The 25,006-nt window shown below is 44.3% G+C and overlaps 1 protein-coding gene across 1 annotated transcript; it reads right to left on the bottom strand.

Annotated features, from left to right (window-relative positions):
* Nucleotides 1-497: 497 nt before the first annotated feature.
* On the bottom strand, nt 498-24,902 carry LOC102306340 (A disintegrin and metalloproteinase with thrombospondin motifs 15). The gene is made up of 8 exons (XM_005937413.3): nt 22,642-24,902; nt 15,727-15,859; nt 13,678-13,845; nt 9,204-9,487; nt 8,932-9,109; nt 5,466-5,641; nt 4,601-4,776; nt 498-4,121 (listed from the first exon to the last, which is right to left on the bottom strand). The coding sequence occupies exons 1-8, from the start codon at nt 23,593-23,595 to the stop codon at nt 3,344-3,346; spliced, it is 2,847 nt and encodes a 948-aa protein (XP_005937475.1). The 5' UTR covers nt 23,596-24,902; the 3' UTR covers nt 498-3,343.
* Between the last annotated feature and the right edge of the window lie 104 nt (nt 24,903-25,006).

Below are 25,006 nucleotides of genomic sequence, written 5' to 3'. Positions count from 1 at the left end.
GATAATGGCTCACGCTGTGGTTTTGCCAACCTGACACATTGTGGTTAATCAGAGTTAATTCGTGATTTACAGAGAGTGAGTTCTCACACAGCTAAGTTTGGATAACTTTTAAACAACAATTAAAAACTGCAGTTTGTATCTACTGAGGTTTTCTTTGACTATTTCTGCTGCTGGCATTTTACTTTTAATGCTCTGTTCTTTAAGTAAATTCTCTGGTAGGGAGTCTTATTTGGGCGACCGTGGCTCAGGGGTTGGGAATCGCATCTGTAACCGGAAGGTCACCGGTTCGATCCCTGGGCTCTCTGTCCTGGTCGTTGTGTCCTTGGGCAAGACACTTTACCCGACTTGCCTACTGGTGTTGGCCAGAGGGGCCGATGGTGCGATATGGCAGCCTCGCTTCTGTCAGTCTGTCCCAGGGCAGCTGTGGCTACAACTGTAGCTGCCACCACCAGTGTATGAATGCGAGAGTGAATGAATAGTGGCATTGTAAAGCGCTTTGGGTGCCTTGAAAAGCGCTATATAAATCCAATCCATTATTATTTATATTTTATCTATATAAATTTATTACAAATATTATTATTGACTTATTTTTTGCGTGCAGTTTTAGTGCTCCATTGTCCTGCTATCGTCTCTGAGCTTACTCATTCTGTGTCCAGTCGAGGATGTGGCTCGTCAGTAGAAATATATCTATCCTGCTAGATTTTCATCCCAGGAATTTTCCCAGGGGACTAAAGACAAATGTATCATGTCCACAGATAAATGTACAGCATGGCCCATCTGTCAGTGTCTGCAGGCGACCTAAAATGTGAAACCTTGGACTGTCTGCACAGCAAACTAAACTGGACACCATGTCGAAAGATGCTTGTGTTATATTCCACATTCTTGGCCCCATGTTGTTAAGCAGTTGCACAAGTGTTTTGTTTTTCATACACAAAGTGCTTTCGGGAGATTCTCACAGTGCATTCAGGTCTTATTTTGACTTGGAGGGATTTCTGCTGCTTTTACCACTGAACCTTTCTGTTGAGTTCAAATTCACTAATCCCTCGAAGAGCAACTGGAAGCAGCAGCTTGAATGGTTCTTCCCACAAAGTCTGTCACTGAAGCATTTCTTAGGCTCCAGTTTACATCAAAATTACATTGCTGTCATAACTGGTTTAGACGTAGTGATAACATAGCAAGACAGTTATGATTTCTTTTTGCAATAACGGATTAATTTCCATAATCTGTAGAAGCTTTACTGAGGAAGGAAGCAAACTACAAACGTCTATTGTTTGGTCTGTAAAATGCAGGCAAACATAAGGCAGTGGATTCACGTCACTAGTTTTGTCTGGTAAACCAGTCAAAATGCTAAATTCACTTAGAAAATGAAGTACATTATTGTACATTTAAAGGTACAGTGGGTACAGCTGATCGTTTCTTTTGTGGTCCCTTGTGGTTTGTTCTTTATGGAGTGTCTAGTCCTAAACCATGTAACTGGAGGGATGCAGCCACAAAGCGACGGGAATAATCTGCAGAAAATGGTCTGCGGCCGATACAAACACAGGCACATTTTCATATGGGTTTTCTGCTTAACCAGGTGAACTATAGCCTTTTATTAGGTGTACATTTAGTGTATACTAATATTGACTAATTGGGACGACATGAGTGCATCTACAGAAAAGTCAACTTTGGCCGACCATCACCTTCTGAAATCTGAATGTGTTAAAAAAATAAGGAAACCTGTAAAATAATCATTTTAATCTTAGATTTGAAGGTTTTACTGAATGTGTTTACATACGTGAAGAAGCCGTGCAGCCATGTATGCTTTCATGTATAAGAACATATATGTACTTTAAAAGATACACAAAGTTACCTGGAGGTCCAGGTATTTAGTCCTAGTTTGTATATTCATGCAGGGGTTACCTAAAGGAACACAAATGGAATTTGACTCTATTTCTGAGGGTGAGTGGGGTGAACAGCATTAGTTCATGAATTTATCAATCCACCATTTCAAGTTTTTACCTGATCTAAAGCCTCCTGGAGGTCAGGGTTTGTCAGTACCAAGCCAGCTTCAGGTTGAGGACAGATATGAAAACCACTCTGCAGAGAGCTGTGTTTCACTGTGCTAAGGCTTTGTGCCAGCTTACAGGTCTTTGGCAACATAGAAGAAGCAGCTGAACATGTGTTGTTGCTCTATGCACAAAAGACACACACATTAGAAACAGCATCATACTGACCGACTACATTCACTGTATAGAATATGATTTCAGCTCAGCTCGAAACTTACTAATACTTTGGTCATTAATTCAGGAATTCTTTGATGTTTAGCTAACCTCTCATCATCCACCAGGTCACCTGTGAGCCATCCAGAGTGAAAGGAAAACTTAACGCAAAATTTCACTCTGTGACAGGGCTCGTACAGAGACAGACAAACACACGCGCACGGTCAATTTAGAATCGCCAGTTAATCTGTGTGTCCACCGCACAGACACGGGAGACACACCCGAAATCCACACAGATAGGACCAGACTGGATTTGAACCAATCAGGATCCACCACACCACCATGTCACCCTAACACTTTCTGAGTTTCTGTGCTATTTAAACCCGTCGCTAACCCTAAAGAGTCATATTAGCCACTAATGACCTGGATCTGTTTCTTTTTGGAGACATGTAAAGCTGAGTTCTGTGTTTCATTTGTCCATATCAGACAACAGCCCATCGCACACACCAGTAACTAAAAGGAAAGCGAACATGTAGAAACTGCATGGATCAAGGAGGCCTTAAATGTGACATATACAGTACCATGTTTCACATTTTCATCAGTTCCTCAGTATTGAGAGAAGTCTAGTACACAGGCAAGACATCATCACAGCACAGTAATGCTTTTGAGATCGAATCTCACAAACTTTAATTTCCTTGCTTTGAGATCTCACCCTGTGTAGGTATACCAAGAAGTTTGTGAGTGCTGTGTTTACAAGTCTTTTGAACGTTTCCGACAGCGATTAAAAGTCTTTATGTGCATAACGGAGTCTTTGAGGATGCAGCAGCTCTGCTGCAAACTCTAAGTCTTAGAAGGTCTTTTGTATATGCAGGCATCACGTCATCGATCCTGGAAGAGGTAGACAAACCACGAGTCAAACCTCCCGCTGCAGGTTCGACAGTTTGGGAGGGGGCAGTCTCCTTCCTTTCTCTTAGGGAATAAATGTCTGTCCTTCAGACCATGGAAGACAGCCCTCTCTGGTGTAGCCCCTTCAGTCACAGTAACAGTCACCTGACACAGCAAATGAATCATTATCATGCTGATTAGGGCTAAAGGTTCACTTGACTGCCGAAGGTAACCCCCCAGGCTGCGCCTGCTCAGCTCTAGCATTGCCTCAGATTGCACAGGTCCAGCTCCTGAGGCTTCCTTTTCCCAGAGCAGTGCTCTCTGGGCAGATTCAGGCCGTTCTCGGTAATACAGCGCACCGGCCGCCTTTTAAAGCCCCTCCCACATGACTTGGAGCAGTGAGACCAAGTCCCAACATCCCACATGGGACACGGATCCCCGCATGCTCTTACTGACACGGGCCGGTCAGCACCATCACAGTCCACAGCAGGATGTCCATCCACACTCTGGCACTGTACCAGCCTCTTCTGCAGACCACTCCCACAAGTCACTGTGCACGAATCCCATCCACCTGTCACCCAGTGACTCACGGGTCTCTTCCCCATCACCTGCTTCTTAGACTCAATTTTGTTGTTATCAGCCAAGACACTGTTCTGTGATTTATGACTTTTTTCTTCTTTCCACAGAGTCTTCTCCTCCTTGCTCTCCTTAGCGATGTAGAAGGAGTAGCGTACTCTGGGAGGAGTCATCTTCCCCACAGAGAGCACCTCCACAGTCAGAGGCTCCACCAGGGGTCTGGTGGCCTGAAGGATCTCCACAGATGTGGAGGTACCGCTGTAGCGCAGCAGGCTGCCCTTCACCAGCAGGTCACGCTCAACAGCTGACACCACGTAGTTGCCGTTCAGGAGGTACTTCCCGTGGCGGTTCTTCACGGCTAAGTAGTTTTCATCGCTGACCATTCCTCGGTAGCCCCGTTGACGGATGTCAATGTTGGACGCCCCAACGGGCAGCATCACCACAAAGTTGTAGCCATGGCTGCAAATGAAAAGGTGTCAAACACTGATGATGTCCAACCGAGTGGTTTTAAATTACAAGTGCCAAAATATCATTAATACAAACTAATTAGGTCCCATGTGTTAGTGCACAATGCAAACAACTAAACTTAGCACAATGACAGAATCCAGAATAAGACCATGTGCCATTTCTACCAGAACCAGTCTTACCAGTACATCTTCAGCCAACTACTCTCTAAACACAAGCTTTCATTTCCTGTTTTCGGGTGCCAAGTATAGCAGAACTTCTTATTTAGGAGGTGAATTGTGTTTATGTACAGCGAGTCTTTCAGATTAAATATGGGTTGAAATGTAACATTTGTGTCTTTGTTTGAAGCTTTTTATCAAAATCGATACTTTATCTTTACGATTTGATTCCACTTTGCTGATGTACTGAATTTAGAAACATTCTGTCACATGGAGCAATGTACTAGGTAAAATTTGTATGTGGGGATTACTTACACTGGCTTGGTGAACAATCCTGAGACCTTCTTGCAGCCTTGGTTGTCCCCACCACATACACCACACTTATCAAACTTCCTGTTAGAGTCCAGCTTGCCGTCACAGCCTGCCTTGATGCATTTTCCCTGAACGCACACAGACGTAGTGTCCGGGGAACAGGGTGTCCCATCCACAACCTGCCACATTCACATCATGCATGAATACACACGTCAGAGAGAGCTACCAGCCTTTACTTTAAATAAAGCAGAGCCATAAATCACTACAAACCAAGAAGCTTCCCCAGACTGATTGCCACACCATGTCAGTGAGACGTTGGCTTGTATTTCTGCTGATTTCATAAAAGGTTGCTGAGAAGCCACAGCTGTGCAGTGATTCTGTCTCTCCATCTTTGACTTTCTCACCACTCTATTGATTCTCTGCTGCCACCAAAACATCACCTGTCACTTTAAAAGTAATGGACGTAACCATCATCTCCCAAACTGTGAATAAGGCCAAGCAGTGACACACCAACCTTTCTAACTCAATGCTTCAGCGTCCCATCAGGTTTTGACTCCTGACTTCTGAAGTGTTAAACACTGAGGAGTTCAGATTCATTATGAAGCATAATAGTTGATAGGCCGGTGTCATGTCTGAGCTCGTTACACAGATACAAGCGTGGCAGGACTTTCATTTTGAAATTAACTGCAGCGTAATGAAAGCTAGCAGTGCTGATCTTTGTACTGTGTACAGCCATCACTTATCTTTCATTTAATGAACATAATTTGTGTTCTTGAACACGTTTTTCAATGTGTTAAGAAAGAGTTGATAGAAACAGATACAATCAGACTTGTTTCCTGAGTGGAACGGCTGAAAATCAGATGCATACCTTTGGAGCAAGGACGTAGAAGTATCCGGTCCCATTGGCACGGCAGATGAGCTTGCATTTGTCCTTGGGAGAGATGCCTGAATATTTGGGAACCCAAACCACAGACGAGCCCAGCCGATTGGTGTTCAGGTTTAGGCCGTTGAAGGCCTCACATTGCTCCTCGCGGAAGCTTTTATCTGGAAATGAAGCAACAGCCTCAAATTAGATGTCTGTGAAGGTTCTCAGTCATCCAGGTCATTGTAGTCAAAGGAGCTTGCAAAGAAAAGCGTCTGGACTTCTTTAAGTTACTTGAAGACGTTTCACCTCTCATCCGAGAAGCTTCTTCAGTTCTAAGGTCAAATGGTGGAGAGTCCCAGATATAAACCTAGTGGGAGTATCCCCCCACAGAGGGACAAAAGGACCCCCTGATGATCCTCTAATCGCCTGAGCCAAGGTGTGAAACTGGGTGTGGGTCCCAATCAGCCAGAGTTTCGGGTGAGTTCATTGTGGAATCCTTCACTGCGCACATTAACGCTGTGGATAAAAACATCAAGTTCACCAGGGAAGACACAAAGGACAACTGTTTGCCTTTCCTGGACTGCGCTGTGCACATTGAAGAGAACGGCAACCTCAACATCGAAGTTTACCGGAAGCCCACACACACGGACCAGTACCTCCTCTTTGACTCCCATCACCCTCTGGAACACAAACTTGGAGTAATTAGGACCCTACACCACCGGGCAGAACATGTTCCCTCTAAGCCTGAAGGAAAAAAGAAGGAACACACACATGTAAAGGAAGCACTCAAAACGTGCGGCTATCCTAAATGGGCTTCTTAAAGTCAGCAAAGAGGCACAGAAAAGAAGACCAGACACCAGCGAGGGAGGATAAGAAGGACAGACGCAACAACATTGTCATCCCCTATGTAGCCGGTGTATCAGAGAAACTCAGGAGAGTTTTCTCCAAGCATGACATCCCGGTGCATTTCAGACCCAGCAACACGCTCAGACAAAACTGGTTCACCCGAAAGACAAAACGCCAAAACACAGACTTAACAATGTGGTGTATAGGGATGGGTATCGTTTAGGTTTTATCTGATACCGGTGCCAAATCGGTACTTTTGAAACGGTGCCGGTGCTCAAACCGGTGCTTAAAGAATGGAGAATACAAAATTGGTCCAAAAACCTCTCATATTCAGCTATGGGGCATATATGGTATCACTCTTGGCTGGAAGCAGTGCTTAAACAATGGAAAAAACACAAACTTTGTCCAAAAACCTCTCATGTTTAGCTGTTTCCCTCTTTTTCTTTGGTCATTTTAGCCTTTTTGGCCAGGGTGAAGGGAGTATCTGCCATCAAACAAGAAGACAGCCGCATGTAGCTATGATGATGTTTGCTAGTTCACCTTACATGCATTAATGTAATAACGTGGTTAGCCTACTCAACGTAAATTACACACGAACAACATTAAGCTACTCACGCAGAGAAGAACGGCTGCTGCTGCCATCAAATACGGCGCATTTCTCGGCTTTTAAAAAAAAACGCTATGCGTCGCCAGGTGTTTCATCGGATTCGAGGTGTTACTTCCTTTGACAGTATCACAGTATCAGCTTAAAGCACTTGTTGCTGCTGAGTTTGCATATTTTGCTGTGAAGTACAGCCAGACTTTTGACCGCTTCGCCTTGGGCATTTTTAATCTGTAGCTCTGCTCTAAAAGAACGTACGTACCTGGCCCGCCTACTATCCTCGGAAACGTAAAATGATTGGCTAGAAGTGTATCACAGCTCAGGAAAAAAAGCACCGAAATAAAGCACCGAAATGTGCGCTGCTTTTCGGTCTGGTTACTACCGTTTATGTCAGAACCGGTGCCATCATGGCACCGGACACCGCTACCCATCCTAGGTGTATGCGTACAGTGCAGCGAGGAATGCCCAGACCTCTACATTGGAGAGACCAAACAGCCACTTCACAAGCGCATGGCACAACACAGAAGAGCCACCTCCACAGGACAAGACTCAGCAGTCCATCTGCATCTACAAGGATAAAGGCACTCTTTCGAGGATGCCAATGTTCACATTTTGGACAGAGAGGACAGATGGTTTGAAAGAGGAGTGAAAGAAGCCATCTATGTCCACTGTGAGCGACCATCTTTGAACAGAGGCGGGGGTTTACGACACCAACTCTCTGCCATCTATAATCCAGTTTTGAGATCCCTTCCCAGACGCCTTAACGCCCACTCACATCCTGGGCCATCTGACCTCAGGAATTCGCATGATAAGGTGGGGCCAGGTTTCACAATGAACTCACCCGAAACTCTGGCTGATTGGGACCCACACCCAGTTTCCCACCTTGGCTCAGGCGATTAGAGGATCATCAGGGGGTCCTTTTGTCCCTCTGTGGGGGGATACTCCCACTAGGTTTATATCTGGGACTCTCCACCATTTGACCTTAGAACTGAAGAAGCTTCTCGGATGAGAGGTGAAACGTCTTCAAGTAACTTAAAGAAGTCCAGACGCTTTTCTTTGCAAGCTCCTTTGACTATTCCCCAACTGGTTGGAGGCAGTCATTGGCAGCCTCTGTAAAACTGATTGCTGGAGCCGCAGCCACGCACTACAAAAGGACAGTTAGCATTGCTGGTGTTTGCTGCTGTTGCTGTGTAAAACTGGTTGACCCGTTGGCTAAGCAGCACTGAAACTGTGAAGAGTGGGATACAAATCAGACATTTAATCTGCCTTCAAATTAAAAGTTGACTGTTTTGCTGGATTTAGTGGTAAGGCACTTTTACTTTGAAAGCAAACATTCTCCATTTCCGATTTGTAGCACGTTTTCAAGTTTCACTGCTGCTCTGTGGTTAATATCTGACATCGTGGCATGTTTTATAGAAACTAAAGTTTGGAGGTTGTGTGACTGATTCCACCTGGTGACAGACAGCAACAGGTCCAGAGTAAATGAGGTTGTGAAAGGGTCCTCGACCAGCCTCTAGGCCTGTGTGAATGAGCTCTAAGCTAGCCAGCTGTTAGCTTGCAGCAGTGCCGTTTTACTTAAGAACCAACTAACTTTTCATTAATTAAATAATCTTAATGCTGAGCTGACTTAATTTCTTCGAACACAGATCAGAAACTGTCGTACCAGGTTAGCACTAGCTAGTCCCATTAATGCTGCTGTTTCTGTGCTTATGAAAACTGTTAGCAAGTAAGCTAACAGGAAAATGACAAAGCAAAGTCTATGAGGTATTTATACACCTCCCTGACTGTTTTTAAATTTTCTGACTAAAACTGAAGAAAATGTTAAAAATACTGAACACATCTTTGCATTTTAATCTAATGCTAATCTAATACTTGGATATAGGCTTAAGGAGCCCTCCTTGGGGGATTTATTGCAGGATTTTGCCACCTTCTGTTTGAATTACTTGCCATCACTGGACAAAAATACTCAGTTATGGTTGCTAAGGTTTATTTTTATGGTGAATGGTCCGAGGATCAGCGTACCTGTGTCAGGACAAGGGCTGAGGTTACAGGAACGGTACTTGACACGAAGGCCGTAGCAGTATTTGCCTCCGTTTTCAGGGACAGGGTTGTTGCACTGTCTTCTGGCCAGCTGAACTCCCCCTCCACAACTTCTGGAACAGTCACCAAATGAACCCCACTTCCCCCACCGACCATCGACCTGAGACAAAAGAACGATCAAAGCTGTTCACTAGTCTGTGACAAAAATGCTGGAGCAGGATGGGATGCTGCTTTCTTTCCACACCCCGTCTCACCTTGATGTGCTCAGTGCTGTTCTTCACAGAGCAAGCCCCCTGGTAGCAAACCTTGCCGTTGCCACAGCTTGTGCCATCGGCCCAGGGGAAATGTCGAGTTTGGCAGACCAGCTGTCCTCGGGCCTTTCCTGTGCACCACAGCTTGGAGCAGGGCTGCATGTAAGGGCAGGGTTTGGAGCTGGGGCCAAATGCAAGCTCACACTGACGGTGCAGGCTGTAGCTGGAGCCGGGCAGGTTGTCGGGCAGTGTCAGCTGCTTCTGAGGCTGGTCCAGCAGACAGTCTCCTAGAAACACACCGAGAGTAACAGCAAAGCTTTATTCGTGGAGTGATCAGTTTCTTTAAATAGCTAATCAATATTATTACAAAAGGAGAAAAGCCTTATTTGCATGTAGGTGATGCTGATTGAGAAAAACCTGTTATGTAGTTTATCTATGCACTAACAAATGTTTGTAGCTGTTCACTGAGCTCACTGTTTCTTACACCCTTGAATGTTTTGGTTCAGTCTCTTTACTCTCATCATTTTGTGCAGCAGGAAATGTGTGCACTACACTACATCACCTACCCAGTACCAAACAAAGTCTGCAGCTAGCATACGAACACTTTGCAGCTAAAAATGGGATGAGGATGTGAGGCGGTGACGAGAGCAAACACAGAACAGATGAAAGAAATGTAAATTGTGCACTTGTGTTTACCAGGTGGAAAGAAGCATGGCTGTCAATAAATTCAAACATTTCAGCATTGAATGTTGCCGGTCCTCTTTTCTCAGAGTCCGGTCATAGTTGAAAAACAGCTGCGACATGAAAGTTGAATGAATGTCACGGAGGATAAGAGTCTGACGTGTTCACTATGTCACTAAAGAAACACAGTTTAAATGTACAGAACTGTATGGGAAGTGTTTAAAAACAGGAAACAGGCTCTGACAAAGCCGGTCTGCCTGCACGGCCACGCTGTTCTTTGGGCTCCTGTTCATTATTATCCGTATTTGTCTTTGCAAAAACCTCGTCTATATTTCTCCCCTTGCAAGTGATGGTCTGACGCGACCTTTATTCTCCGAAACATCGAGTTCAGTTTTTGGCGTCATAACATAGCTGTGGACGGGACATCGGGACTTGGATGATGCTTCCTGTCACCTGAACGTGTGAAAACTCATTCGAGGTCACTGAGCTTCATCAGTCAGTGGAAATTTAATTGAAAATGTAACCAGTGTACGTTCACCTCATGCATTCATTTTGATTTGTTTTATATGACACTGACGCTGAGGTACATTTAGGTAAGTTAATGTAAGGTCCTGGCAGGGAGATAAACAATGATGCACGTTTAACATTATGTCGGACTTAAACCTGCAGCATCAAAGCCTATGGAAGACAGGCACTGCTTGAACTTATAAATAATGTGTGAACAAGCAGAGTGTGCTCTGCATGAGACGGTGCAGATGCCTGATCGTGTTTAGTTTAAGCTAATGACTCAGTACTGTTAGCTTGTTCAGGTTCATTTGCTTGTTTTAGGAACGGCAGTCGTTGGTAGCTGGAGATTAGGGGTGATATAATAAATTAGTACATTTAATGACTTCACTTACAGTCACCCTCAGGATGGTTAATCACTCTGTTGGTGTATTTATAATCCAGAATAGAACAAATGTGTATTGTCATTATAACAGTGTTACAGTGAAAAAGCGTCCTGCTTCTCTGCTGTACGTCAGGACGTGTAAAATAAACTGAGAGAAAGGTAAACACAGGTACAAATAATACTGGAAAAGGAAAATAATACATTTTATTATACAACAATAACATAATATAGAATCTGTATTTTTAATGTGTGAGCTGTACGTCCTCCAAGAAGGCAGGAGGAAAGAACAGGTGATGTTCACAGTGAGTGGGGTCCTTTGTAAAACAGCTGGAGTCAGTGGGGAGCTGTGACGCCGTCACCACCTGCTGTGGATTCTTGTTGTTCGCTGTGAGCAGCTGGTCAACCTCAGCACACGGCAGCAGGTCAGGAGTGTTGAAGACTGAGGCTACGTCCACACTAATGCGCTTTCGTTTGAAAACGCATCATCTTCTCTGCGTTTTGGCCGCCCGTCCACACTGAGACGCCGTTTTCCCCGAAGGAAAACGCAGTGTTTAGAAAACGCTCCCGAAAACGAATTCATTTGAAGACGGTGCTTTTGCGTCGCAGTGTGGACAGCGAAAACAGAGACTTTCAAAAACGATGATGCACTTTAGTTATGTGATGCAGTCACGTGGCCAATTAACCTAAGATAGCGGAGGGCGTTATACAGCAGTTGTTTTGTTTGCTCTCAGTTTTGTCAGCCCTAGTATTCTCACTCGCTTTTGCACCTTTGTACTTTTGTGTTACTCGCAGCAGCAACTCCACCTCGTTGTTAGTCCATTTAAAAAACTCGCTGCTTTTCCTCAACATTTTGCCGACGTTTCAAAGAGCCGGAAAGTAAATAAGACAGAAACGAGGCAGGTCGAATCTTCTTGCGTTTCACGCGTGCGCAGTAATAAAATGTGAGCGTTTTGGGCTGTTTCAATGTGGACGCACAACTCTGTGAAAACGACAGAAAACGATAGTGTGGATGCCGATTGTTTTCAGACAAAAACGCCGTTTTCAAATCTATCCTGGCCAGCGTGGACGCAGCCTGAGAAAAGTTGAGTCAGCAGGTGTTGATGCAGACGATGGATTTGAATGTGACGATCTGTTGTGAAGATACTCACACCTACCACATATTCCCTCTCTACCTCCTCTCTGTGCAGGCAGAGGACCGACAGCTCAGTGCGCTTTGAGTTCCAAACTCCACTGTTTCTTTATTCCCGTTAGGTCCAGGTTATTGTGACAGCACTAGTCTGTCAGATGCTGCTTCACTGTTCAGGAAGGCCTGAGAGAAGGTTAGTCTTATTGGAGCTTGTAGGACTACAATGACCTCACTCCACTGATGGCACTGGGTGTTTTGGCTGGAGGACAGCCGGCAGCTTGTAGATAGACATAATGTGTTTCCTTATCCAGAGAGCGTAGGAGGAAGTTTATGAAAGTTTATGTGTGAGGTTACAACTTCAGAATTGAATAGCTGTGCCTGCTGAAGCAAGAATGTCCACCTGTGTTCTCTAATATCAAGTAATATTCCATAATAAATGCATCGATATTATACTTCTCATGTCCTTGGCAGTTATTGCTACATTAAGGTAAACTTGGAACCATCATATATTCCATAACATATGAGAAACGTCCTCGGCTCTCTTGATCCATGGCCTCACCGGAGAAATCTTCATGATGACTTTATGGTCTCAATCACTAATTTAAGGTCTTCAAATCCAACACCTGCATGTTCTCCTCTACCTGCGCGGGTCCTCTCCAGGTACTCTGGCATCTCCCCACTGTCCAAAGACGTGCACCTAGTGGTGGCACAGGCTGCACCTTTCACCTCATGATTGATAGCTGGCGTATCGTTCAGCACCACATAAGAAGAAGAGGATGGGTGAAGATTGCAGCCCCCAACAACAAACAGGTGATATCATGAGGTCTATGTACATTGTTTACATACAGTCAGTGGTTTTCTCTGATTCTGGCTCAAATCTCTAACATGTAGTAAAAAAACAAACTCTCATCCAAAGAATGAAACATGAAGACCACAGGAAACAGAACCCAGACTGAAAATCAACAGAATCCAGATGGGACGTCCACCATGTCTCTTACTGATGTCTGACCGGCAAATAACACTAATCACTCTGTTAACTTGTCTTTTAGAAATTTGCTCTTGGCTAGAAATGAAGAAACCGAGTGATCCATCAGAAAAAGAAGATTTCTGGACAAGGATCCAGAATTTTCATTTCACGTACACCAGTTAAGTACAACTTTTTTATCAAATCTGAACTGATGACAACTTAACGTCATATATGAATGAAATGCTGTGGCCTTGCCTCGGCTGTTCATCAGTCATGTAAAACAACTGTGTGACCAGTTGGTCCACATCAAGCCTCAGCATCCGCGTTCTGCCTGACGACAGGTGAGTTTCGTTTTCACCTCGATCACATTAGGGGGGCGTGCTAAGCCGTCAAAAACCACTAAAATGTTGCCCCTGCAATGACAAACAGTATTTATATAAAATTCTCTATAACCAACATCTTTATAGTTTGCAAAGTCATTTGACTAATTACTACGTGTGCACCTTTTAAAAGTGGCCTGGTTCTAACTAAACACTCCAGTGATAAACTTGCTTTAGATAAACTGCTCCGACTTTTTAAAATAAAACAATATGATTGTGAGGCACAGTTCAATAACTGAATCCAAATGATTGAAAACATGTTAAACAGAAATATCATTTGGCATGAAATCAAGCAGAAATTACAGGCTTATCAACAAAAAAAACATTTTGTGGGTACAGTCAGATTGCTACCAGCTGAGAGCTGGATGACGACGCCTGGACATAATTAGATGTTAATCAGAGTCCAGAAACATAAGCAGGAAGTGTTTACTAACCGTGACCTCTGTCCAGGAACTCGGTAACGATGGCTGCACTGCACACAGACCAGGGTCGGCTCCTGTCTATCTGAATCAGCGTGGGAGACATCATGTGGTTGTCCTTTAGTTTCCCAAATACCTCCTCACATGCCTTCACATTGTCGTGGGGCATGTTGAAAACGTGGCCTGAGGGAAAACAGTGGGAAGAGGAGGACTCATTTTGGTTCTGTTTTCAGTAAAACACGAGCACAATGAGTTCGTGCGGAGATAAAAAGAAATGCGAACATATTAATGCAAAGAGAAATCGTTTACATACACACAGCAGCTCTACTCAGTCATCTGAAGCTGATGTCAGGAACAGAGCACTTTATTTCCAAAGGAAATCATTACATTCCCTAAATACAAGCAGTGCCTTCCAAAATAAAAAAGAAACATAAACTGTGGTTTTAATGCGGTCGTTCATGAGACCGGATTATTTCGAGGGGGAACTTGTGTAATTACTTAACATATATGAGGACAGTGTAAACTAATGCCTCTCCTGGGCCTCTCGGGTTACTCGTGCATCTGGTTTCAGGCTAAAGCCCTCTGTTTTTCAGCAGGTTTCTCAGCGGTCACTCAGTCTCAGGAGTTTTTACAAGTTTGTGTAGTTTAATGCTATCTAAGGCAGCAGGCGGAGAAGAATTACCTATTTATGTTTTCATTAGGAGTCACAGATTTATGCTGGTAATTTAGCTAGCTAATAGGCTCTTCACAAATTCTGGAAGAATTTTACAAAATGAATTTATTATGGTGCACAATCACCGTAATACATTGAAACTAGGATTTCATATAACCTGGTAACTGTCATGTCAGAATAAAAACATTATCCAGAGTATGTCATGGTTCTGGGTCTGTGAGCCAGTGTTGTGTGTATTTTAGTTTTACTTCATCGATTACTGTATTTTTCTCCATGTTTCCTGTCTTATTTTGAAAGAGTGTTGTGTTCTTTGGTCATTGTATTTAGTTTCACTTCCCAGTAGCGTCATTAGGTTCATGTGTATCAGCTGTGTCCTCGTGTGTTTTCATTCCCCTAATCACCCTTGTGTGTATTTCGCCTGTGCTTTTCTGTTTAGTTATTGTCAGGTCGTCTGTCATCCCCCCCATAATCACAGTCACAGTGTTTTTCAGTGTTTCTGTTCGTTTAGTTTTTATGTCTAACTCCTGCCACCAGGCAAATAAAGGCTCGCTTTTCATTAAAACCCAATTCCTCTGTCAGCATCTGCTTTTGGGTCTTATTTCCAAATACACCGGCGCACCCCGCCGCGACAGAGTAAAAACAAAGTGATGTTTGTGGGTTGCGTAAGAGGCTAAGCTAATGAGGCTAACCTGGCTACAGCCAGTCTAACAAAGAAAAGCACTGGGGGCAGGGCTAAGAGCTAGCTGTTTGTGCCAAAGTGTACTCAGTAGAGTTTGGATGAAGCAGGTGAGCCATTCCCAGTATCTTCAGACTTTTATGCTAAATTGCTTGCTGTAGCTAATAGCTAACTCACAGACACAACAGTAGTATGAATCTGCTCGTGTCACTCACTTCCACCCCAAATGTTCGGAGATGAACAATAGTTTATGTATGTAGTTTACAATTAGCAGCCACTGCTGGACATACCAGTAATATTTCCTGTGCTTTCGTTGCCCTTTTCCTTTCCACAGACTGGCTGGACTGTTAAAGATGTTGCTTTATGATATCAAATGAAATAGTTGAGATTTTTCACAGCAGCCATTTGCAGCTGCCAGAATACAAAGTTACATGGTGTGGCTGCTCGGTGAAACACTGAGCGCTGCTTTTGATTGTAATGATACTGATTTTCAAACACAGCATCAGATGAAGGCAATTAAATCATTTGACAGATTGAAACCCACCAGTCCCCCAGGATCAAGACCAACAATTCATCATGAAAATAATAAGTCCCACAGGCCGGGCTAGTCTGCGCACTGATTATGCACATACAAGTTTGTCAAGCCCCAAATAAAAAGTCATTCTGTGGTCGTGTTGGTTTAGCATGAGGTGCATAATGTGAGAAAACTTCTGACCAAGTTCATGAGCAGTTGTGAAAGCCGAGGGTAAGCCGTCATCCTCGATGACGGAGCAGCTCCTCTTCGGGTCGCACATGGTCCCAACATCAGCCATCCCCAGCGTATCGCAGGTCGTGGCTCCACAAAGATCCTGGTGACACAGAGACAAATGTGTGCTTCTTTATTCTCATTGGAAGCCTGAAAAATCAGATTGGACTCGGGCCATGTTCCAAACATGCTATGTGTGGCTGGGCCCTGAGCAACACATTGAACAGACCATGAAAGGAACTAATTCAAAGCATGTGGTTTGCTTATTCCCTGTTCTTAAAATATATTGAAGCAGAGGGTCGGGGGAGATGGGCTGCCACAGATGTCCTCTTTGTGTTTCTGTACAGAGGTAAGAATATACCTCCAGCGCAGCGCAGAGTGGAATAAATCCACAGGAATCTATCTGACTGTGTTCATCGCAAAGTCTGTTCCCATCTACTCTCTGCTTACATTCACCCATTCTTAATTTACAGAACAGTTCAAAGTAAATTGTTGGTTTTATGTGAACATCTGATGTTTTTATATTGATAAGAATCAGTCTGGTGTTTTATTTGTTGTCTGAGCACCTTTATTAAATATATATTTGTCCTGATATGTCCTGTTGTACCCTCTGTACAACATTTTAGAGAAAACCTGTAGTTTCGGAGCACCCAGATGCCACCAAATGCAGGTTTCCCCCCGAAATGCAGACAGTACTTTAACCTACACTTGATGTAAACTTCACAGCACTCCTTCAAAGTGGTATTCAGAGTAAAACTCCACAGTCTGCTTCACCAGAACTGAACACAGTCGTGGGCCTTTATGGTGGCTGCTGGTTCTAGAAAAGTAATTTGATTGAATTGCAAAAGTGTAATGATTGAAGTAAGTTGTACAGAGGAGTCGTCTGTACTCAAAACAAAACTTCAAGACAAAAACTTCAAGACAAAACTTCCAAAACCAGGATGATCCCCACACCTGTGCCCACATTTACAGCTGTGGTGTTATCTTCTAGCTATGCTGTTAATGTGGTTTGAGAACAAGGAGGACAGATCACTGGTGGTTTTCTCCAAACTGAAACATTTCAACAAGTGTTGGGTTGGTTTCCATGTGTGACACTGAGGGTCCCCAGAGGAGCTCTCCTTTGGATTTCAGTCGTCTCCTAAATCAGCACCAATGTGCAAAGATTCAACATCGAGTATCAGAGGTGTTTATGTTCCTTCCAGAAGAACACTGATGTGTTGCTTCATGAGGTGCTGGCCTTGCTGTAACCACCAGTGGATCAAATTTTGGAAATGGTCGTTGCTTTGATTTATGGCTGTGTTTATATAAAACTGGCGTTCCCATCAGCCTCAGGTGTATACTGCGCTTGTTGTTAACAAATGTCAGCGTTACAAAGTGATGAGTTATATAGTGTGGTTTTTCAAGCGATCGGCTGAAGGAAAAGGAAAGGCCCTTAAGGATTTGGAAAGCATCTTTCTCCCTCTGCCTCAGTGGGATGCAGCTGCTGAGCAGGATGCATCCAAACTTACAGCTAGGTCAGCGAGCATGTTGAAGTTAGCTAGCGAGACAGCCGACAGGTTGGACTGTGCATTTCGGAGTGATTTGCGTGAATCTTCGCGGGCTGATAATTGCATGTGCTTCAGATTTTGTGATAATGACACCTTTTGATGGCAGTGCTGCTTGTTCTTCTGGCTGCTCTCTGTAGGGGTCGCCATGGTAGATCATATCCCAGCATCCTCCTCTCTCACACCAACCCTTTGCATGTCCTCCTTCACTATTTCTATAAAACTCTTCTTTCTCTTTTACTCACTACAAAATGTGGAGCTTCCTTGCAGCTCTACAATCAACGTGCTTTGTTGAACATACCTGCGATCCGTCCTCTACACTTGTCCATCTCAGCTTTGCCTCTCTTTGCCTACAAATACTTCTGTCACACATCACAAAGTCTCACGAGCATAATGTAAACCTTCCCTTTACAAATCAACCCTGACACTCGCCCCACCGACTCCACCCTGCCAGCACTGCCTTACTTCTGCTTTCATCTTCTCTCCATAGCATTTCCCCATGCTATCTTCCATCTGCTTCCTTTTCTCACTACAGATTCCAGCGTCGTCCGCAAACATCATAATCCACAGAGATTCCTAGCTGACCTCATCCGTTAGCTGGTCTTGCTGCCAGCAAAGCGAGCCTCAGAGTCAGTAGTGTACCACAGTTCTGGTCCCTTGGCTGGGCCACCACCACCACAGCTCAGAAACCACACTACCGAGGTTTCAACTCAAACTGTCACTCTGAGAGACATTACCAAGCTTGTTGCTGGTTATTTGTTGTGGCTATGGTGTCGTGGTTAACCACACTTACCTAATACAAACCTGATGGCGATAGAGCTAGCACAGCCAGAGCTACATTAGCCAATAGGCTAACACTAGGGTTGCCAACTCCCTGAAAAATAAATAAGGGACACCTCGTGGCCAGGGCCGGGCGACCCAGTTGTCTTCACTCTTCCCAGTGTGGTGAATTTTCTAGCTCTTTTTTTGTGTGTGAAATTATTTTTTTAACCATTTGACTTGAATTTGATTTAAGCAGATGCATATTCTTTGTGATATGACCATATGGGAAACAAATGATCATTTAGCCATTTATTTTTAGCTCAAAATGACAACATTAACACAGTAAAACAGGTCTCTTTCTTAAACAGAAGCCTGTCATGCTTAACTTTTGAGAATATAAGTAAATCTTTCTTTAAAAGAACTCTGTCCTGCTTAACTTAAAATAATAGAAAACAATAGAAAGAAAAATATTCTTGTAACAGTGCACATTTAGTGCATTTAGTACAATTGGCTTCAGCTGAGGTATTATGCTAATCAGCTGCTCCTGTTTGTAAACCCACTTGTTCCCATGATTACGCATCTTAACTCATCATCATTATTCATCTATGTATTACTTTTATGTATTAGTCATCTATTTGTTGTAATCATCTATCCTTGCAGTTGTTTATTACACAAAATAAGTTATATTATCACACTTCTGGCCACATAGCGCTGATATTCACTGCACATGCCCATATTAACTTTTTCCAGCCAGGTGTTTTCCTTTTCCCATTCTTCCCTTTCTCTGAGGGGAACAAACATTGCTGCTCTAACGCTGGGCTCACACTGTGCGGTTTTAGGCCCATTTTGAGACGATTTTTGAGTCGTGCGACCGATTTGGTGATCGGACCGATTTTGGCCTTCATCGTGCGTCGTGTAGTATACGTGGGGTAACGAGAAGTGATTAACACCTCACGACCAGCTCCCGATCATCAATCGCTCGTGAGGGTGTCACCACAGGCGCTCACACTGCTCACGCGCAAACACGTAAACGTCGGTGAAAAAGACGGAGCAGCACGGCTGTGCAGCGTGTGATCTGGACACAAGCGATGGAGGCACAACTTGTAGAACTTTGGAAAGCTCATCCGAGCCTTTTCGATGTGGCATCACAAAATTATCACGACCACAACAACCGTGAAAATAGTTGGATTTACATGCTGCTCAATCACAGCTGCCTGATCAATGTTTTTCATTAGCAATTTAGCAAAGTTGATGGTGGTGGTGTGTCTGTGTGAGTGAAAGACAGAGAGAGCGACAGATTTTCTGTTATAACCTTCATGTTATGGAGGCACAGTGTGAGCACTCAGGTCGCATCAGAGCATCGGGCGGTATAGTGTGAGACCTGCATCGTGACCTACCAACTTCTAACCCCTGCGAGTCAATCGTGCAGTTTGAGCAGGAGCTGAATAACGTGACTGAAAAAATCGCACAGTGTCTGCCCAGCTTTAGGTGTACTGTCGTCCGAGACTTGCACCGCAGTGTCGGCGTTTGTTTCCCTGTTGGCCATGCTTCTTGTTGTGGTCATCTGTTGTCTTCCGGTATTTTCTCCGTAAGCGACCTTTCCTCGACCAATGAGATGAGCGGTAATCTGAATTGTCATACTCGAATTGTCATAAGTGTGCTGTCAGCTCATTGGTCACAAAGCAGGAGAGGGGCTGGGAATTATGTTTTCAAACAAAGCGTTAATTCCATTAACATTTATAGACTACTTTTGATTCTCACTGTATTACGGGACAAAGTGCGTCCCTTATTAGCTCAATACGGGACGTGTACTTTTGTTTCTAAATACGGGACGAATCCGTATTTTAAGGGACGGTTGGCAACCCTAGCTAACACTCTCTGTGCAGTCTAACCAACGTGTCCACGCTAACACTGTTTATTTTTGATAACTTAGTAACATGACAAGTCACAGATTGTAATGTAACAACTCACTACGAACACTAAGTGACACTAACAAATACAAATAGACTGGTGAATGAGTACGACGTTTCCACTGCTTACGTCCACATTAGACTTTGACTTTAGCTCAGAGCATCGCTGCACACGCTGCACCTGCTTGGTGTTCAACATTACAGCAAACTGTATTTTCCCACTGAACTTCTTCTTGGAATAATGGCCACAATTCAACGATTATCAGTAATTTTGTAGCAAAGTTCTGTCACGAGGCTCACTGAAAAGGTTTCTTTGTGTCTCTGCTTCATTATGTCAAGTCAGGAATGATTTCGTGGCCAAGTGGCTTTCATGTACCTGTGTGTTCCAAGTAAATATGAAGACAGCTGAAAATGAACTTGTTAACCCAGTGTTGGCCCAGTAAGGCTGTAACACACACTGCCAACCATGTGTACTCCACACATCTTAGACTTCATAACCTATTGCATTATTTTTTCCAGTGCAGCAGCTGGAGTCACTGTGCCCTACAAGGACAACAGCACTGGACCTGGACTTTCCTATATATAACAGTGTACAGTGTGATTAAGGGATGGTTCCCAACACTGGAACAATTTTTCATTCTTTTTGACGTAAATTTTCTGTATGTTGCTACGTGTTAAGCAAAGGAGGCCGACGTGTATCAGACCGTCAGCCAAAGTGGACCTAATGGAAAAATGACCCCCGATAATGAGCAGGCATTGAAGAGGGAGAGACGGAGAAGTAAGAATCAGCCAGTGTTTACAGCTCTGGTGACCACATGGGATTATCTGACAGCTGTGAACAGGCTGAACTCTTCAGACAGTGCCAACTTACATCAGCTTGAATAAATGAGGGAGTCATTGGAATTCTAGCTGGATTCTTACAGATTTTTTGATAGTATGAAGATGGCCACTACAGGCAGATAGTAATCCAGTTCTTATTCGGCTGAGGCAGATAGAGGCGAGGTCTTTCATGGAAAGAACTGGCTCAGCTGGTCTTTTCCACTGACGCACTGCAGCAGCCAACAGAAAAGGGGACTCGCAGAGCTGTGCAAGTCCTGGGATGTAGCTGCACCTATACTGAGCCTACTGATCACTAGTGATGGGTAAATGTGGCAGCTGTGCAGGAATCATAACAAGTCTCCACAGTGACACTGGCCATTTGTGTTATCATCACATCTTGATAACGATAGCCTGTGACACAGAGTCACAGACAAGCACTGTTGCCGCCACTACTGGTGCTGCTGAGGATTACTCTTAAGGTCTCTGGGAGTTTGCATCGTCGTCAGGCTTGCTCTACACTCTAACAATCAAACCTAGAAGCAACAAGTAAGCCACCTTTTAAAACTGGGGTGATAAACACGACAACCTTAATTAGCTGTGGTCGTGTGAAATGGGTGTTTGAAACCCTGCAATGCTGGAAAGTCAGTATCAAACTACTGGTTACAAACTCAGGGCCCCTAGTCTATTTATACCACCCACTAAAGACATACTAATCAAATAGTTATAAAAACACGAAACACCAAAGAAATGCAAAACAGCTCAAAAAAGCTGTGAAACAATTACAAGGAGGTGGAGAAACACTAAATTCCTGCAAAGAGACAGTTTCAAACAGCAATGCAAAGAAAAAAGACAGACGTAGTGTCGCGATAAAGAGACGTGAAGTAAAAGCAAAACAAACAGAGACACGAAACGACCTCAAGCAATCAGCAACAACTGCAAAGGGGAGCAAAGTACTACGAAAGATACTACGAAACACAAACCCACATGATGCCCAAAAGAACAGCGATGAGGCCCAACAAAGACGTGTAAATGACTACAGAGATACAAACGACCCCAACAAAAACTCACTGTGTGACGTAAACAGACGCAAACATACAAAGAGACAATCAAAACATCAAACAACCTGAGACAGACACACAATGATTACATCAATGGTCTCAAACTTACATGAGCTGTGGGCCACTGCTGGCACTGTCGTCTCATTGGACGGACACTTTATGTTCAAGTAGTACAAAAACAAACAAATAAACAAGAAAACACCCACAAATATTTCCTAAGAAGTTTTGTTTGTTTGTTTTTAAAATTTCAAATACTGTATAAAAAGAGCAAACTGCAAACGTGAACACAGGTTTTAACTAACTGGATCCTTTCATTGAACACACACTGGTGCTCTCTGTGCACACGTGGCAGCACTGCTGCTGTCGTTGTGTTCGTGTTTAACAAATCAAACTGCAGACATGAGTGTGAGTCTGTCACTGAGTAACGCAGCCTCAGTGTGTTTGTGCTCTCTGCTCATGTCGCCTTCATGTTAAATCATTTTGGGCTTTTTAAAGAACTTATTTTAACATTGCACTCGACAACAAGGGACAAACTGCGTTATTTCTTCATGTCAGCAAGTAGGGCTGACGTGGGCCGCAAGTGGCCCCCGGGCCACAGGTTTGAGACCCCTGGATGACACAATGCATCTACTTCAGCTACAGCTGTGTTTTAGTCTTGGTGTCTAAGTGGACAGGGGGCCCTGTATGTGTTTGTGCCCCAGACTCCAGGATCTGACCATCCATCCATGAGTGCAGTAGTTCTGTTCTCTGCAGCACCCACATCTCTAATGCAGCTCTGGCTCTTTGACCTACCTGTTTGGTGAACAGAATGGCTGTGTCCCAGTACTCGGGGTGCTTGTCACTGTGTTTATTTAACTTCTTCTGCCAGGAGCAGAAGTTGCGCAGAGTCAGAGCAGCATTACTGGAAACCTTCGGTCCCTTGTCATCGTCGTTTATCACCATGAAGCCCACCACCACTATGTTTATGGAGTTGAGGATGCTGGGGTGCTTGTAAAGCCTGGCTGCTACTGACATGAGGGTCAGAACGTAATGCTTTAGGCCATCCCCGTGAAATTTAGCCATAGATTCATCTGCCACAACCAGCACCTCCACAAACCTGGGGACGGCGGCGAACCTCTTAGACCTCCCCAAGGAATTGAGCACAGTCTCGGTCAAGCCGTCCGTCTCCAGTTCTCTCATGTACTTGTATCTCTCCAGGGAGACGGTGAAGTTGGTGTCAGGTGGAACTTCACACCTGCTGGTGAAGTTTCCAGCTGAGTGCGCTGGGCGTCTGCGGCGGCGAATGATATGCGTCCTGTCGAAGGAGTTTCCACGCACAGAAGCGGCCCCTGCGTCTTCAGTCTCGGTCTGGCTAATAAAATATTCCACGCCGTTATAGAAGAATCCCCCCTGCAGGCCTTTGCACAGGCTCAGCGCGGCAAAGGAGTCGGGGTCTGCGTTGACATCGCCGGAGTAGAAGCATTCCCTGAATTCAGAGCCTGCAAAGGTGTCGGATGCTGAAACACTCCCAGCTGCAATGAAACTGGAATCTGGAGACAGATGGAGGTAAAAATCCTCTCTGAATGCACGAAGTCTAAACACGATCTCATCTTCATTCATCTGCTCGGCGCGCCGGTGCAAATACACTCCGGGCTTTTTCTGACTCAGGCGAACAGGTCTGCAGAAATCAACCTCCATGCAATGTGTCACCTTCAAATAAAGCAAGAACTGCGTAAAAAGAACGAAAGAACTGCTCGGCATCGCCATCTCTGCTCCCACTCGGGACAGTCCGCCGTTCAAGAAGTTGTGCGCAATGGCACCAAGCTCAGCCCATGCGTCTTTTAAAAGCCTATGCACTCGCGAGTCCTCCCTGCTGCTTTCCCATCTTGCACCGTTTCCTGTCTGCACGCGAACTTCTCTGAGCTGCTCAGTTTTAAAGTCGCGCTAAACTCGAGCATCGCTGTCAAACAGAAATCTGAGTGCGTGTGCAGGACGGAGCTCATTGGCCAGGCTGCGCGCTTTGTGCTGCAGAGCGCGGCCACTTGTAGCTCTCCAAATATTATTGTTGCCGTACAGCATGAGCGACATGAGCATCATCCCCACGCAGTCTGCTCAGACAACTCTGAATCAGACATGTTTCACAAGAGCACACAGAGCATCACTTGATCAGAAATAGATACACTGATAAACGTTGGTCATGAATTTCAATCTCATCAAAACATCAAGCAGAATCTTTACATGATATCATTGGATTAGGTAATAACGTGTATGTCACTTTAATGTTGCAGCTGGAGGTGATTTGAGTGACTTCAGCACTGCTGGATCAGTACAAGGGCATTAAATCTGTAATTTAATAAAGTACAGCAGTGAATGTACAAAGTTGGGGGTAGGGAGGATGGGCTCCAGCAAAAAAAGATGAAAAACGTATCTAACAGAGATCGATTGATTTGGGAACAAGACCAAAACCCTCCTAGAATCAAGTGTTGCCACTGAGGAGGCCATCATGACAGTAATGACTCTAATATTATTGAATGGTCAACAGTCTCCAGCTTCTACTAAAGAAAACGGGGAACAAGTGATAACAGAAACTTGATTTTTGGGCAAACAGCGACACCTAGTATCTAACGAAAAGTGAGCACAAACGCTCGGTCCTTGTGCTTTGGCGCCATCTGCTGGTACATGTCGTGATCTGTACATCTGTTTGGGGTGCAGGAATTTTTTGGCATTTGTTTTTGATTATCTGATGAGTTTAACATTCAGTTCAAATGCAGTTTTTATTCACTGTGTGTAAAATCTTGCTTTATTTTAGTTTTTAAAAAGAAGCTTCTTCAAACGTCACATATTGGAGATATGAGAAGAATAACGTTCATCCAAAATCATCACTAACGCGATTAGACATTTCCCAGTGTTCGGGGTCAGTTCCAAGAAAACTCGGCGCCTTTCTTCGTCTTGCTCTTTTGTGCGGAGGATGAAGCAGGCCGGATTTGGAGAGGGGCGGGGTGGGGGGCTCCGGGCCCTGTGGGGGCCTGCCACTCACACACCTCCGAAATAACTCGCGTAGCGGACTCCCAGCTATGCGTAGTATAGATGTCCTGTCGCTGCCATACAGCACGCTGGGTTAATAATAGGAGCGCGGTTGTCAAGCTGTTTCAGAAGGGGGGAGTGTCGGCCCATTCTT

This window comes from Haplochromis burtoni, unplaced genomic scaffold (assembly GCF_018398535.1).
Source record: "Haplochromis burtoni strain Fernald_Lab_line unplaced genomic scaffold, NCSU_Asbu1 Contig_228, whole genome shotgun sequence".
NCBI classification, from domain to species: domain Eukaryota; kingdom Metazoa; phylum Chordata; class Actinopteri; order Cichliformes; family Cichlidae; genus Haplochromis; species Haplochromis burtoni.
The sequence above is the reverse complement of the archived record's forward strand: the minus strand, read 5'-3'. Positions and strand labels throughout refer to the sequence as shown.